Source organism: Bos indicus x Bos taurus, chromosome 12 (assembly GCF_003369695.1).
Source record: "Bos indicus x Bos taurus breed Angus x Brahman F1 hybrid chromosome 12, Bos_hybrid_MaternalHap_v2.0, whole genome shotgun sequence".
Taxonomy (NCBI): Eukaryota; Metazoa; Chordata; class Mammalia; order Artiodactyla; family Bovidae; genus Bos; species Bos indicus x Bos taurus.
In genome coordinates, this window is record NC_040087.1 from 18,554,537 (window position 1) to 18,569,498 (window position 14,962).

Consider the following 14,962-nt stretch of genomic DNA (forward strand, 5'->3'; position numbering starts at 1 on the left):
AAATGGCTATATATTTTTGTTTTTCAGAGTTGGAGAGTTATCCGGTATATTAATGTCTTACTGATAATGGCAGAACATCCACCACTACTGGATACAACTCAGATTTTAAGTAGTGATATTTCTCTTCTGTCTGCCCCTATTGTAAGTGCAGATGGAACACAACAGGTAAGGAAACTGAAATGTTTATTTCTGATGTCTAGTACACATGTATTTCTTTCAGAAGAATGCAAAATTTAGAACGGAATGAGGCATCACAACAATGGGTTCCTGTTAATGTTTTAAAATCCAGTTCACACTGTTGTTCTGGTTTCATAGGAAAATGAAATGAGACTGTTTTTGAAGCTGCTTCTAAAATGTCTCACTAATTAATCGTTCAATTTCTTGTGTTTCTATTTAGTTGCCACTGAACTTGTTTTTAACATTTTACTTTAGGCAAACAGTGTACTAGTCCCTGAACGTTTTTTAACTAAGTTTAACCTTGTGCCTCAATGGTTATTATAGATCATTACTTCAAATCACTATGAAATCATGATTTAATTATATGATTAAATGACTGCCTGCATTATATTAAAATCTTTTCTTCTCACCAGAATCCCCCTCCCCTCTAAAAGCAAACACACAATTCCTGGTGTGTTTTTCTCCCAGGGCTTTATAAATAAAGTTCTGTTATTTCGTTGATGCCTCATTCCCTCAGCAGTCCTAAAGGGATGAGAATGATGGGCTTTCATAAGTACCTGTGATGTGCCAAGCGATGTACTTAATTCTCACGGCTACCTTGTATGGTCTGGATTTTAATGTTGTGAGTAAGGAAACAAAGATTAAGGACATAATAAATAATAATGAGAGAAGAGAAGGAACAATTTGAGTTCTCACTATGGGAAAAAACATGTGCTAAGAACTTTATGATCTTATTTAATTTTTTCAGCAATCCTGTCCCTATTGCAGATGAAACGAAATGAGTTTCAGAAAGGCCCAAGATCACACAAAGCTTTTTTGCTCCATTATTCATATTGCTTCCTTGGGAAACTAAGAGAAATATAATTGTATTTTGTTACTTTATAAACTTAGTATCTACAGTGGGCAATTATTTGCTTACCAGATAACGAACTACTCTGTTCACTTTGCTATTGAAAAATTGAGTGATGAGCTTTTCTGTTTTGAATAAACGTGGTATGAAAAGTATACACTGGTTTTTATTTTCACATGTGCTCTGATAGCTTTTAGCAGCAACTTCATGTCACTAAAGTTGCTTTTTATGATAAAATTCAAGTCTGTTAAACAGGTTTTTTTCTCCCTTAAAAATAATAGATGTGGCAGATATTCGTTTACTTTAAGGCTCTGGGAGTGCCTTTTATCATTGTTGCCTTAGGCAAATCACTGGCTTCAAGTTGTTTATAGTGTAATACAAGAAAGAATCTCTGAAGCAGTTAATTACAGTACACTGATGTAGCTCCTATAGTGTATAGTCTGTTAAAGGGAAGACAAAAGGCTGAATCAAGACCAGAATGCCCTCTTAAGATTTATTTCTTTCTTTTCTTTCAAAAGGAGATTCTTTTGGCAGAATTTTTCTTGAGATCTTACGAGCACCATGGCTAGCATATAGTAGTGATTGTGTAGACGGATACAGAGAAAGGAGCTGGGAATAGAAGAGCTTACTAGAGCAAGATTTGAAGGATCGGGTGGAGTCAGTAGTTCTAGAAGACAGGTTTTTATGTAGGCTTTGAAAAGTCAGGTGTCAAGAGGTGGAATAAAGCCTTAAATTCTAACTAGCACTCTTTGCTAGTTAGGGGAGAGATATCAGTGAATGGAACGAGCATAGGATTGGTCGATAAATTTGATTTGGGTGACTTAAGACAAATTACTTCACTTCTCTCTGAGAGAGAGGTAATAATAACTGCTTACAGTAGGTGTACCTTTGAGGGTGAAATGAGCTTCAGTAAATATTTGCTGAATTTGAATTGAAGCACTCGATGAATGCTTAAAAGACTGAAGAAACTCTATAGGTATGTCAGTCAGGACTTAAGTCAACAGATATAGTAAGCTGAGAAATAATTACAACTGATGCTGAGTATAGGTGTAACAAAATAGGCCCATAGCTATGGTAGACTGTAAGGAGCTGAAGCTAGCAATAAGTAGGTAACAGTTGACAACACACCCCTCTGTCTTAACTCAGGAACTTACTGCTGTGCCAAGCATGGCCAAATTAAGAGCTTGCCTCTGGTGATATGACACCACTGGGTTGGTGCCCAGAGTAAAGAGGCAAGCTGAAGACAGTTCCTGACAGAAGGAAGTCTCGTGTACATGCATGATGTTAACAGTTTAGGATAACAGATAGGTTGTGCTTTGTCTTTACTGTCTTGGGAATATCATTCTGTTTCCTCTTGGGAATATGAGATGATTTCTGTTCTACCTCTTGAGATCAAATTAATTTTCTTATGGTTGACCATCCAGATTATCTAAAATACTCATCAATATTTTCTCACTTTTTTATAGCAAATGCATTTTATACAATGTCACATACATAGTGGGTCTTTTGGCTTATGAATTAAACTGGAAGGAATCACTCCTGACATCATTACTGCTAGTGTTGCTTTTAGGGAAGCTGTGATAGACATTTATCTTTAATTTTGACTGGCAGCACCTTTACTGTTTTTTGTGTTTGAAAAATTTTATTCATCTTTTTTGTATTCTTGGAGTGTTTTAGGTTTACAGAAAAATTGAGCTGAGAGGTTTTCTCATTTACATCTTACCCACAGTTTCCCCTGTTATTAACATCTTATAGGTACAGTTGTTGCAATTAATAAACCAATGTGCTTAATTGCTCAGTTGTGTCTGACTCTTTGTGACCCCATGGACTGTAGCTTGCCAGGCTCCTCTGTCCACAGGGATTCTCCAGGCCAGAATACTGGAGTGGTTAGCCTTTCCCTTCTCCAGAGTATCTTCCCAATCCAGGTGTCAAACCCAGGTCTCCCACATTGCAGGCAGATTCTTTTCCATCTGAGCCACCGGGGAAGCCCAATAAATAAACCAATAAAAACCAATATTGATACATTATTGTATCAATAAACCAATGTTGATACATTATTAAGTTCCACAGTTTACATTAGGGTTCATTCTTGCTGCTAAGTCGCTTCAGTTGTGTCCGACTCTGTGCAACCCCATAGACGGCAGCCCACCAGGCTCCCCCGTCCCTGGGATTCTCCAGGCAAGAACACTGGAGTGGGTTGCCATTTCCTTCTCCAATGCATGAAAGGGAAAAGTGAAAGTGAAGTTGCTCAGTCGTGTCCGACTCTTCCCGACCCCATGGACTGCAGCCTACCAGGCTCCTCCATCCATGGGATTTTCCAGGCAGGAGTACTGGAGTGGGGTGCCATTTTTGGCATTGTACAATTCTGTGGGTTTTGAGAAATGTGTAATACTATGTATCATTATTATAGTATTATAAAGAACAGTTTAACTTCCTTAAAACTCCCCAACGCTCCATTATTCCTCCCTCACTCCCCACCCCTTGGAACTTTGGCAAATAGCTGTATTTTTACTGTCGCTATAGTTTTTATCTTTTTCCGGAATATCTTATAGTTTGAATCATGCAGTATGTAGCCTTTCAGACCAACTTCTTTCGCTTAGCAATATGATCTAGAAAATTTCTTTTTGTGGCTGTTTCAGTAGCTCATTTCTCTTTATTGTATGAATGATGCTGTTGTATCATTCATTATATGATTGTATTGTATGAATAATACATTATATGAATGATACTTCATTGTATGAATGTACTGCTTTATTCATTTACCTATTAAAGGACAGCTTGGTTGTTAATAGTTTCTGGCAATTATAAGTAAAAGTGCTTTAAACATTTGTATGTAGGTTTTTGGTTAGACATAAGTTTTCAACTAGTTGGATAAATATCTAGGAACATCATTGCTCGATCTGTGTTTAGCTTTATAAGAAACTGACAAGCTGTTTTCCAGAGTGGCCGTGTCATTTCACATCTTCAGGCACGTGCTTGATCTGAGATTGTATCTTTTCTTGGTAAAGCCCTTATGAGTGTTCCTCCTACCCTGTTAGAACCCCCACGTGTGCTTTAGGGAATTTGAGCTTTAAAGTACATGAAATGCTCTTAGTTCTAGTCACTATTGGTACCAACAAAAGGAAAGTTCAGATATTTTGGTTTCTTGTGTGGTTCAGCACTTTCCTATTTTAACTTTACCTTCTCTAATTTCTGTTCATTTACCTTCCAAAAATATTGAATGCATGTAAACTTTTGGTAATCTGATCACACGGACCACAGCCTTGTCTAACTCCATGAAACTAAGCCATGCCGTGTGGGGCCACCTAAGACGGACGAGTCATGGTGGAGAGATCTGACAGAATGTGGTCCACTGGAGAAGGGAATGGCAAACCACTTCAGTATTCTTGCCTTGAGAACCCCATGAACAGTATGAAAAGGCGAAATGATAGGACACTGAAAGAGGAACTCCCCAGGTCGGCAGCTGCCCAATATGCTGCTGGAGATCAGTGGAGAAATAACTCCAGAAAGAATGAGGGATGGAGTTAAAGCAAAAACAACACCCAGTTGTAGATGGGACTGGTGATAGAAGCAAGGTCTGATGCTGTGAAGAGCAATATTGCATAGGAACATGGAATGTTAGGTCCATGAATCAAGGCAAATTGGAAGTGGTCAAACAGGAGATGGTAAGAGTGAATGTCAATGGCAAAAACAAGACTAGGAGCTGACTGTGGCTCAGATCATGAGCTCCTTATGCCAAATTCAGACTTAAATTGAAGAAATTTCCCTAGACCATGCAGGTATGACCTAAATCAAATCCCTTATGACTATACAGTGGAAGTGAGAAATAGATTTAAGGGACTAGATCTGATAGACAGAGTGCCTTATGAACTATGGACGGAGGTTTATGTCATTGTACAGGAGACAGGAATCAAGACCATCCCCAAGAAAAAGAAATGCAAAAAAGCAAAATGGCTGTCTGAGGAGGCCTTACAAATAGCTGTGAAAAGAAGAGAAGCAAAAAGCAAAGGAGAAAGGAAAGATATGAATGCAGAGTTCCAAAGCATAGCAAGGAGAGATAAGAAAGCCTTCCTCAGCGATCAATGCAATAAAATAGAGGAAAACAATAGAATGGGAAAGACTAGAGATCTCTTCAAGAAAATTAGAGATACCAAGGGAACATTTCATGCAAAGATGGGCTCAATAAAGGACAGAAATGGTATGGACCTAACAGAAACAGAAGATATTAAGAAGAGGTGGCAAGAATACACAGAAGAACTGTACAAAAAAGATCTTCATGACCCAGATAATCATGATGGTGTGATCACTGACCTAGAGCCAGACATCCTGGAATGTGAAGTCAAGTGGGCCTTAGAAAGCATCACTACGAACAAAGCTAGGGGAGGTGATGGAATTCCATTGAGCTATTTCAAATCCTGAAAGATGATGCTATGAAAGTGCTGCACTCAATATGGCAGCAAATTTGGAGAACTCAGCAGTGGCCACAGGACTGGAAAAGGTCAGTTTTCATTCCAATCCCAAAGAAAGGCAATGCCAAAGAATGCTCAAACTACCGCACAATTGCACTCATCTCACACGCTAGTAAAGTACTGCTCAAAATTCTCAAAGCCAGGCTTCAGCAATACGTGAACCGTGAACTTCCACATGTTCAAGCTGGATTTAGAAAAGGCAGAGGAACCAGAGATCAAATTGCCAGCATCCACTGGATCATCGAAAAAGCAAGAGAGTTCCAGAAAAACATCTATTTCTGCTTTATTGACTATGCCAAAGCCTTTGACTGTGTGGATCACAATACATTGTGGAAAATTCTGAAAGAGATGGGAATACCAGACCACCTGACCTGCCTCTTGAGAAACCTGTATGCAGGTCAGGAAGCAACAGTTAGAACTGGACATGGAAAAACAGACTGGTTCCAAATAAGAAAAGGAGTACGTCAAGGCTGTATATTGTCACCCTGCTTATTTAACTTATATGCAGAGTCATCATGAGAAACGCTGGAGTGGAAGAAGCACAAGCTGGAATCAAGATTGCCGGAAGAAATATCAATAACCTTAGATATGCAGATGACACCACCCTTAGGGCAGAAAGTGAAGAAGAACTAAAGAGCCTCTTGATGAAAGTGAAAGAGGAGAGAAAAAGTTGGCTTAAGGCTCAACATTCAGAAAACTAAGATCATGGCATCTGGTCCCATCACCTCATGGCAAATAGATGGGGAAACAATGGAAACAGTGGCTGACTTTATTTTTTGGGGCTCCAAAATCACTGCAGATGGTGATTGCAGCCATGAAATTAAAACATGCTTACTCCTTCGAAGGAAATTTATGACCAACCTAGACAGCATATTAAAAAGCAGAGACATTTCTTTGTCAACAAAGGTCCGTCTAGTCAAGGCTATGGTTTTTCCATTAGTCATGTATGGATACAAGCGTTGGACTATAAAGAAAGTTGAGGGCCGAAGAATTGATGCTTTTGAACTGTGGTGTTGGAGAAGACTCTTGAGAGTCCCTTGGACTGCAAGGAGATCCAAGCAGTCCATCCTAAAGGAGATCAGTCCTGGATGTTCATTGGAAGGACTGATGTTGAAGCTGAAACTCCAATACTTTCGCCACCTGATGCAAAGAGCTGACTCATTTGAAAAGACCCTGATGCTGGGAAAGATTGAGGGCAGGAGGAGAAGGGGGGACAACAGAGGATGAGATGGTTGGATGGCATCACCAACTCGATGGACATGGGTTTGGGTGACTCCGGGAGTTGGTGGCCTGGGAGGCCTGGCGTGCTGCAGTTCATGGGGTCGCAAAGAGTTGGACGCGACTGAATGACTGAACTAAACTGACACTTTTGGTTAAGGTCTTTCAAAACTCAGTGCCTGTCTAGTGTTTTTATCAGAATCTTCTCCATTTCATTAATTTTTTAATTGTTATTTTACAAATCTCCATTACTATTTTATCTCACTTGTCCCTGCAGGATTTTAATTCATGGAGGTGACTTGAGTAATGACATAGACTAAATTTGTGTTACTTACATTTCCTGAAAGAAGAGAGCATGCCATGCCACTCTGGACCACAGGGAAAATACCAGATTTTGGTCTGGAAGCGGAAGCAGAAACAGGCAGAAAGCCTAGACCAAAGCCATTAATTAGTGTTTTCTCAGGAAAGACACAACAGGGTAAACAGCTTTGGATTGGCTGTTCATTAATTGTGGCAGGGAAGAAATCAGTATTGACAAGGATGTGGAGAACAGGGCACCCTTGTTCACTGTTGATGGGAATGTAAATTGTTGCAGACATTGTGGAAAACAATATGGAGATTCCTCAAAAAATTAAAAATAGAACTACCACATGATCCTGCAATTTTACTTCTGGTATTTATCTGAAGTAGGTGAAATCATGTCTCAAAGAAGATATATGTACCCTTGTGTTGTGTTTGTTACAGCATTGTTTGCAATAGCAAAGACATGGTATGGTCTCACTTATATATGGAATATACATTTTTTTATTAATTTATTTTAATTGGAGGGTAATTACTTTACAGTATTGTGGTTGTTTTTGCCATACATTGACATGAATCAGCCTCGGGTGTACATGTGTTCCCCATCCTGAACTCCCCTCCCCATCCCATCCCTCTGGGTGGTCCCAGTGCACCGGCTTTGAGTGCCCTGTTTCACACATTGAACTTGGACTGGCCATCTATTTCACATATGGTAATATACGTGTTTCAGTGCTGTTCTCTCAAATCATCCCACCCTCACCTTCTCCCACTGAGCCCAAAAGTCTGTTATTTATATCTGTGTCTCTTTTGCTGTCTCATGTGTAGGGTCATTCAGTTCAGTTCAGTTGCTCAGTTGTGTCTGACTCTTTGAAACCCCATGGACTGCAGCGCACCAGGCCTCCCTGTCCATCACCAACTCCCAGAGTTTACCCAAACTTATGTCTGTCAAGTTGGTGATGCCATGCAACCATCTCATCCTCTGTCTTCCCCTTCTCCTCCTGCTTTCAATCTTTCCCAGCATCAGAGTCTTTTCAAATGAGTCAGTTCTTCACATCAGGTGGCCAAAGTATTGGAGTTTCAGCCTCAGCATCAGTTCTTCAAATGAATATTCAGGACTGATTTCCTTTAGGATGGACTGGGAGGGTTGTCATTACCATCTTTCTACATTCCATATATATGCGTTAATATACTGTGTTGGTGTTTTTCTTTCTGACTTACTTCACTGTATAATAGGCTCCAGTTTCATCCACCTCATTAGAACTGATGTAAATGCATTCTTTCTAATAGTTGAGTAATATTTATATAGAATATATTTTTAAATGAGCTCGTAGATACAGAGAACAGATTGGTTATTGCAGAGTGGGAAATTAGGGTGCTGGGCAAACAGGGTAAAGATGGCCAAAATGTACAAACTTCCAGTTATAAGATAAATAAATCCTAGGAATGTAATGTACAGCAGAATGACTGTAGTTAGCAGCACCATATTTTAAAGTTGCTAAGGGAGTAGATCTTAAAAGTTCTCATCACAAGAAAAAACTTGTAACTGTGTGGTGGTAGATGTTAACTAAACTTACTGTGGTAATTATCTTGTAATATATTCATATCAAATCATGCTGTACACTTAAAACTACCAATACAATGTTTTGTCAATTAAATCTCAAGAAAATAAAAAAATGATTCTGGCAGATTTGGGGCTATACAGGTGGTCTTTAGTTGCCTGTTACTTGGCCCTGGGGTGACTTAGAGCAGCAGAAATACTGGCTTGTAAGAGTTCAGTAAGGGGGTTAGTTGAATCTGTAGACTTGTAATTGGTTGGTTTGCATGTGAGGGGTGTGCTTCTGACTGAGCCCTTTGCCTCTTCTAAGAATTGGTTAGCCCTGGGATGGGCAGTCTCTTCCCTAGCCAGCTCAACCATAAATGCCAAAGCATCAAGAACACAGAAAATAAGAAAATATGGTTAAAGTAATTGGTCCTGTGATGAACAGATGCCAGAAAGAGAATCTAAGAAAACAGGGAACATACCCTCAGCTTACTTTTTTCAAAACCTGTTTAAATTGTAAGTTACAACCTATATATATAGAAAAGTACATAAAACAAAGATATAGCACATGACTATAAAACATAAATTCTTATAACTGCCAGCCAGACTAACTGCCAACATCCTAGAAATCCCCTGTGTATTCCTTCTACATCACAATACCCATTTTTGGAGGTTACCATTACCTTTACTTTTATGGGAATTACTGCCAGACTGTTCTTTATAGTTTTATGTATATATCTATCACTAAGCAATAACGGTTTAGATTTGCCTATTCTTGATCTTTAAAGTAATCTTTACTATAACTGATCTTTTGTGTCTTCCTGGTTTTATCCAACATTGTGATTCATTTTTTGTTGTATGTTGCTGAAATGTGTTCTTTTCCTTGCTGTACAGGATTCCATGTATGAATTTACAACAGTATATTGATTTATCTCTTCTATTCTTAATGGACATCTAGGCAGTTCCTAGTTTGTTGCTGTTTTTTTCTTTCGATTTGTCAAAACCCTTTGTATATATTCTGGATATAAACCTTTTATCAGGCACCAGTGTAATGAATTGGAGAAGGCAATGGCACCCAACTCCAGTACTCTTGCCTGGAAAATCCCATGGATGGAGGAGCCTGGTGGGCTGCAGTCCATGGGGTCACTAAGAGTTGGACACAACTGAGCAACTTCACTTTCACTTTTCACTTTCATGCATTGGAGAAGGAAATGGTAACCCACTCCAGTGTTCTTGCCTGGAGAATCCCAGGAACGGGGGAGCCTGGTGGGCTGCCGTCTATGGGGTCGCACAGAGTCAGACATGACTGAAGCGACTTAGCAGCAGCAGTGTAGTGAATATTTTCTCTTATCCTTATAACCATACTTTTCAGTATCTTGATGAACAATTCTTAATTTTAATGTAGTCACATTTATCAGTTCTTTTATCTAGAGTTTGTATTTTTTGTTTGTTTAAAAAATTCTTCCCTACACTGAGGTAATAAAAATGTTTTTCTACATTATCTTCTAAAAAGTATGGTTTCACTTTGAACATTTTATTCAAAAATCCACTGGAGTTTTCTTCTGTGAATTGTGTTAATCTGATTATTTTTCCATAGGTATATCAAATTATCTCATACCATTTATTGAAACAACTGTCATTTTCCTGTTGCTTCACAGTGATATTTATGCCATAAATTAAGTTACCATAAATCTGTGGAATCTTTTCTGATTTATTAATTCTATTCTGTTGATCTGTTTTGATTATCCCTATGCCAAGAACACACCGATACTTTAAATAACGTCTTGAAATCTGGTAGGGCAAACTGTCTCACTTTGTTGTTCTTTGAGAGTGTTTTGACATGCTTGGCCTTCGCGTTACATACAAATTTTAGAAATAGCCTCTCAGTATACACAGATACAACCTTCTGAGATTCGGATTTGGATTACTTTGCATCTGTAGATCAACTTAGGAGAGAATTGACATCTTTACAGTATTGAATTTTTCAGTCCTTAAAGTTCAAGTTGGTATATCTAAGCTGTTATAAATTGTATCCATGTGTATAAAATTTCATGTTCTGTTGTTGGTAAATAGAAACACAGCTTATTTTTGTATATTGCTTTAATATCTAGCAACCTTGCAGGATAATAATCTCTTATTATATTTTTATTGCAAGAGAGTGGTATCCCTCTCGTTTTTATCCCTTGATTCTTGGACTTGGACTGGCTATGAGAGAAACAGCAACATATATTGGACACCAATTTAGAGCATATGCCACCTCCTAGGAAACCTTGCCGCAGCCCTGCAATGTATTGACACTTAGCTGTTTCTATAACTTAAAACATTAAAATTTTTACATTATTTTAGTGAAATATTTATGAGTATATACACACACTTAAACCTGTTGTGGAAGACAGAATCATCAAATCTAAAGGGAACAGCATCTTAGTGAAATAAAGCATAATGGTCATGGAATTTTGATGGACTCTGATCTAAAAACAATAGATATTCTATTAAATTAACTCCTGGATAGTATACAGTTAGAATAATTCCTAATTCTCTAGTTAAGGAATTCTGTACTTAGTCAGCTCCTGTGCCCCAGAATCATGTAAGAATTGTTGACTTTTAAGAAATGTAAGTTGGACTGAAGTGAGGAAGAAATAAAGAGTAACTGGTAAGCAGCACTAAATAAATAAGGAAATGCATTCAACTGAAATTTATCCATGGGATACTGAAAATTCTTTAAAGTGAATCTGATTATAAACTTCTGTAATAAGAGACACTAAACGAAAAGACTTTTTACAAAGATGATTTTTCCCATGATCTTTTGTATGTTCTTACGTTAGCTTAATACAAAGCAAGATTTTTTTTGTCAAAAACTATACAGATGTTTGTAGAACTAGAAGTTGAATTCTGCTTTTTCAGTTCTCATAATGTTTCCCTTTCAATAATATACTTATGGTTGTTTTATATTCAAGTACTGTTGTATATCTACTTAACCGCCAGATAAAATGCCCAGGAGTCAAATTCCTGAAATGCATTTATGTGATATTTCAAAAAAGAACATTTTGAAAATCAGACAAATATGCACACATATATAAACACATGACAGAAAATTATACAAGAAATTATAAGCAGGGACTGACCCCAGAAAAAGAGTTTACATTTTATACAACATTTTGTACTGTTTGAGTATTTTTTTAATCTTGTGGATTTATTACTTTTTAAACTTAAAAAAAAAGTTCTAACAATTTAAAAAAGGAAAAAAGCCATGCAGTTCCAAGTATACATACACATATATCACAGGAAGAAAAGCTCTGTACACATATATATCCATTTATTAACAGTAGTTCTTCTTAGGAAAGAGGAGCTTGTTGGCAAGAGGTTAAAATTTTGCTTTATCTGAACTGTTTAAGATTTTAAGAATGTCTTTATTTAAAACCAACATAAGTCAGAGAAGTGCACAAATCATTTCTGTACAGGCCAATTAAAAAAACTGAAAGGAGCATAACCCCTGTAACCATCCTCAGGTCAAGCAATAGAACTTTACCAGCACCCCCAAGAGGCTTCTTGGGAAGGATTTGAAAGGTAATCCCAAGAAGTCTCTTGGGAAGGATTATGCTTTTAATCCTTCCTAGAAGTATTCCCTCTCTCCCAAAGAATATCTATCCCTTTTTACTTCCCCAAACCAAAGATTAGTTTTCCCTGTCTTTGAATTTTACATAAGTAGAATTATACAGTATGCATTATTTTGGTCAACATATGACATTCATTCCTGTTACCATTCATAGCTATATATAGTATTTGCTGTATAATATTCCATCCTATAAATATGCCTTAGTTGCTTCAATTTATTGTTGATGGAAAATTGGGTTGTTTCCAGTTTTTGCTTACCACAAGTGATTCTTCAAGAACATTCCTGTACACAACTTCTGCACATGAGTATGCAATGGAGTGCATGGGTCATAGGGAATATATTAATACATGTTCAAGTAGTAACTGCTATTTTTTTTGTTTGTTTGTTTCTACTTATATATCCCCAATACCTCAAATACAATTGAACTCCTCTCATATTCCCTCAAACACCAAGCTTTTATTACTGCTTCAGTTTTTCCTAATTGTAGAGTACTATTATTTTCCCCAAATAGCTGCTGCTTCCCTCTAGGGTAAGATTATTTTTTCCTGTCCTGCTATTGGCAAAAAAAAAGGTTTCCAAAGAGGCAGCACCAGTTCCACAAGCAGCATGTTTTTGGCATTTGCTCTGCAGTCAGATCAACATTTGGAATTGTCTGTCTGTTTCATTTTATCTATTATCATGATAGATATATATACTATTTGAATTTTAAAGGAAATATCCACATGCCTCTTGTGTGAACAAAAATAGATATGCCTCTACTTGGGGAATATCTAAATAAAATACCTATTATTAGTAAACATCAATTCCAGTGTCTCCTAAGGATCTGTAAACATATAATTGACCGCGTATTGGTCTGTGTACCTATGTATGCTTCCCTAATGGCTCAGTCGGTAAAGAATCTGCCTGAAGTGCAGGAGAACCAGGTTTGATCCCTGGGTCGGGAAGATCCCCTGGAAAAGGGCATGGCATCCCACTCTAGTATTCTTTCCTGGAGAATCCCATGGACAGAGGAGCCTGGTGGGCTATGGTCCATGCAGTCACAAAGAGTTGGACACGACTGAGCGACTTAACACATGCCTATGTAATATAAAAACTCATCTTTTAAAACTAAAACCATTGGTAAACTTAACTGGCACATTAATGAGTGCTTAGAGTATAAGGAAAGAATTTCATGTTAGCTGCAAAGTTGGCAACAAAGTGCCTGTATGTAACAAAGTACCCTATCTTCTTGGGGATGATTCACTGGACTAATTAAGGGTTTTGGGAGAAAAAGGAGTTTGGAACTGTTTTGAAGAAGGGAAATGCTAATTAAAACCTTAGTGATAATGTAAATATTAAGAAACCTGAAATATAGTAAGTCTGTGGAGCAGTGGAATCCTTCATACACTGCTGGCGCAACTATTTTTGGAAGTGGCCTGGCAATATTTAATAAAACTGAAAAAGTGCAGACCTAATATAATATTCTTCTAGGTAGTTATCTTACAGAAAATCTTATACATGTATACAAGGGCACATGTGCGTGCCTGTTCATTGCTTTGTAATAACAAGAAAACAAGAAGTAATATAAATATCTAACAGAGAAATGAATAGGATTTAGAGGATTCATATGATAGAATGCCTGTGTGCATGCTGTCACTTCAATCGTGTCTGACTCTTGATACCCCATGGACTGTAACCCACCAGGCTCCTCTGTCCATGGGTTTAGCCAGGCAGGAGTACTGGATTGGGTTGCTGTGCCCTCCTGCAAGGGATCTTCACAACCCAGGGATCAAACATGTGTCTCTTATGTCTCCCGCATTGGCATGTGGGTTCTTTACCATTAGTGCCACCTGGGAAGCCCTCATACAATGGAATGCTAGAATATGATTACCAGTATTCCATTGTATGAGCCTCTACTATGGATAAATCTTAAAAAGTAAAAAGGTGCATAAAACAGCAAATTAGAGGAGGGATATTATATATGATCATTATATTAATATAATGATGCCGCTGACATAAACTGGAAAAAAAAAGCCTTACAAATCAATAGGTATGTATCAGTACTAATATTAGATATATACAAACATGAATATTGAACAAAAATGAAAAAGATACACCACAAGTTTAGGGAAAAATTAACTATAAACACGTTTCTTCTTTCAAAAGAGCTTCTGATGCAACATTGTAAATCTGTCAGATCTTGTATTCAGAATATTTACAGAACTCTTAGAACTCAGCAATGAAAAGACAATTAACCCAAATAAAAACTGGGCAAAGGTTTTGAATGCTCATTTCTTCAAAGAAGGTATGTACATGACCAATAAGTACATTAAAAGTTGTTCAACATCATTAATGTTTCAGTAATGTTTCATTAATGTTCAGTTCAGTCACTCGGTCGTGTCCGACTCTTGGCGACCCCATGGACTGCAGCATGGCAAGCCTCCCTGTCCATCACCAACTCCCGGAGCTTACTCAAACTCATGTCCATTCAGTCAGTGATGCCATCCAACCATCTCATCCTCTGTCGTCCCCTTCTCCTCCTGCCCTCAATCTTTCCCAGCATCAGGGTCTCTTCAAAACAGTCAGTTCTTTGCATCAGGTGGCCAAAGTATTGGAGTTTCAGCTTCAGCATCACTCCTTCCAATGAATATTCAGGACTGATTGCCTTTAGAATGGACTGGTTGGATCTCCTTGCAGTCCAAGGGACTCGCAAGAGTCTTCTCCAACACCACAGTTCAAAAGCATCAGTTCTTCGGCGCTCAGCTTTCTTTATAGTCCAGCTTTCACATCCATGCATGACTAGTGGAAAACCA

General features: G+C 37.9%; 1 protein-coding gene across 6 annotated transcripts in view; it reads left to right on the top strand.

Moving 5' to 3' along the window:
- The window catches only part of FNDC3A (fibronectin type III domain containing 3A), a 113,285-nt gene that overhangs the window by 21,646 nt on the left and 76,677 nt on the right, over positions 1-14,962 (top strand). For all 6 annotated transcript variants that reach the window (XM_027557265.1, XM_027557263.1, XM_027557261.1 and 3 more), the window contains one exon: positions 28-165. In XM_027557265.1, coding sequence (XP_027413066.1) covers positions 67-165 — 99 coding nt within the window. In that variant the 5' untranslated portion in view covers positions 28-66. The remainder of the gene's footprint in view (positions 1-27; positions 166-14,962) is intronic.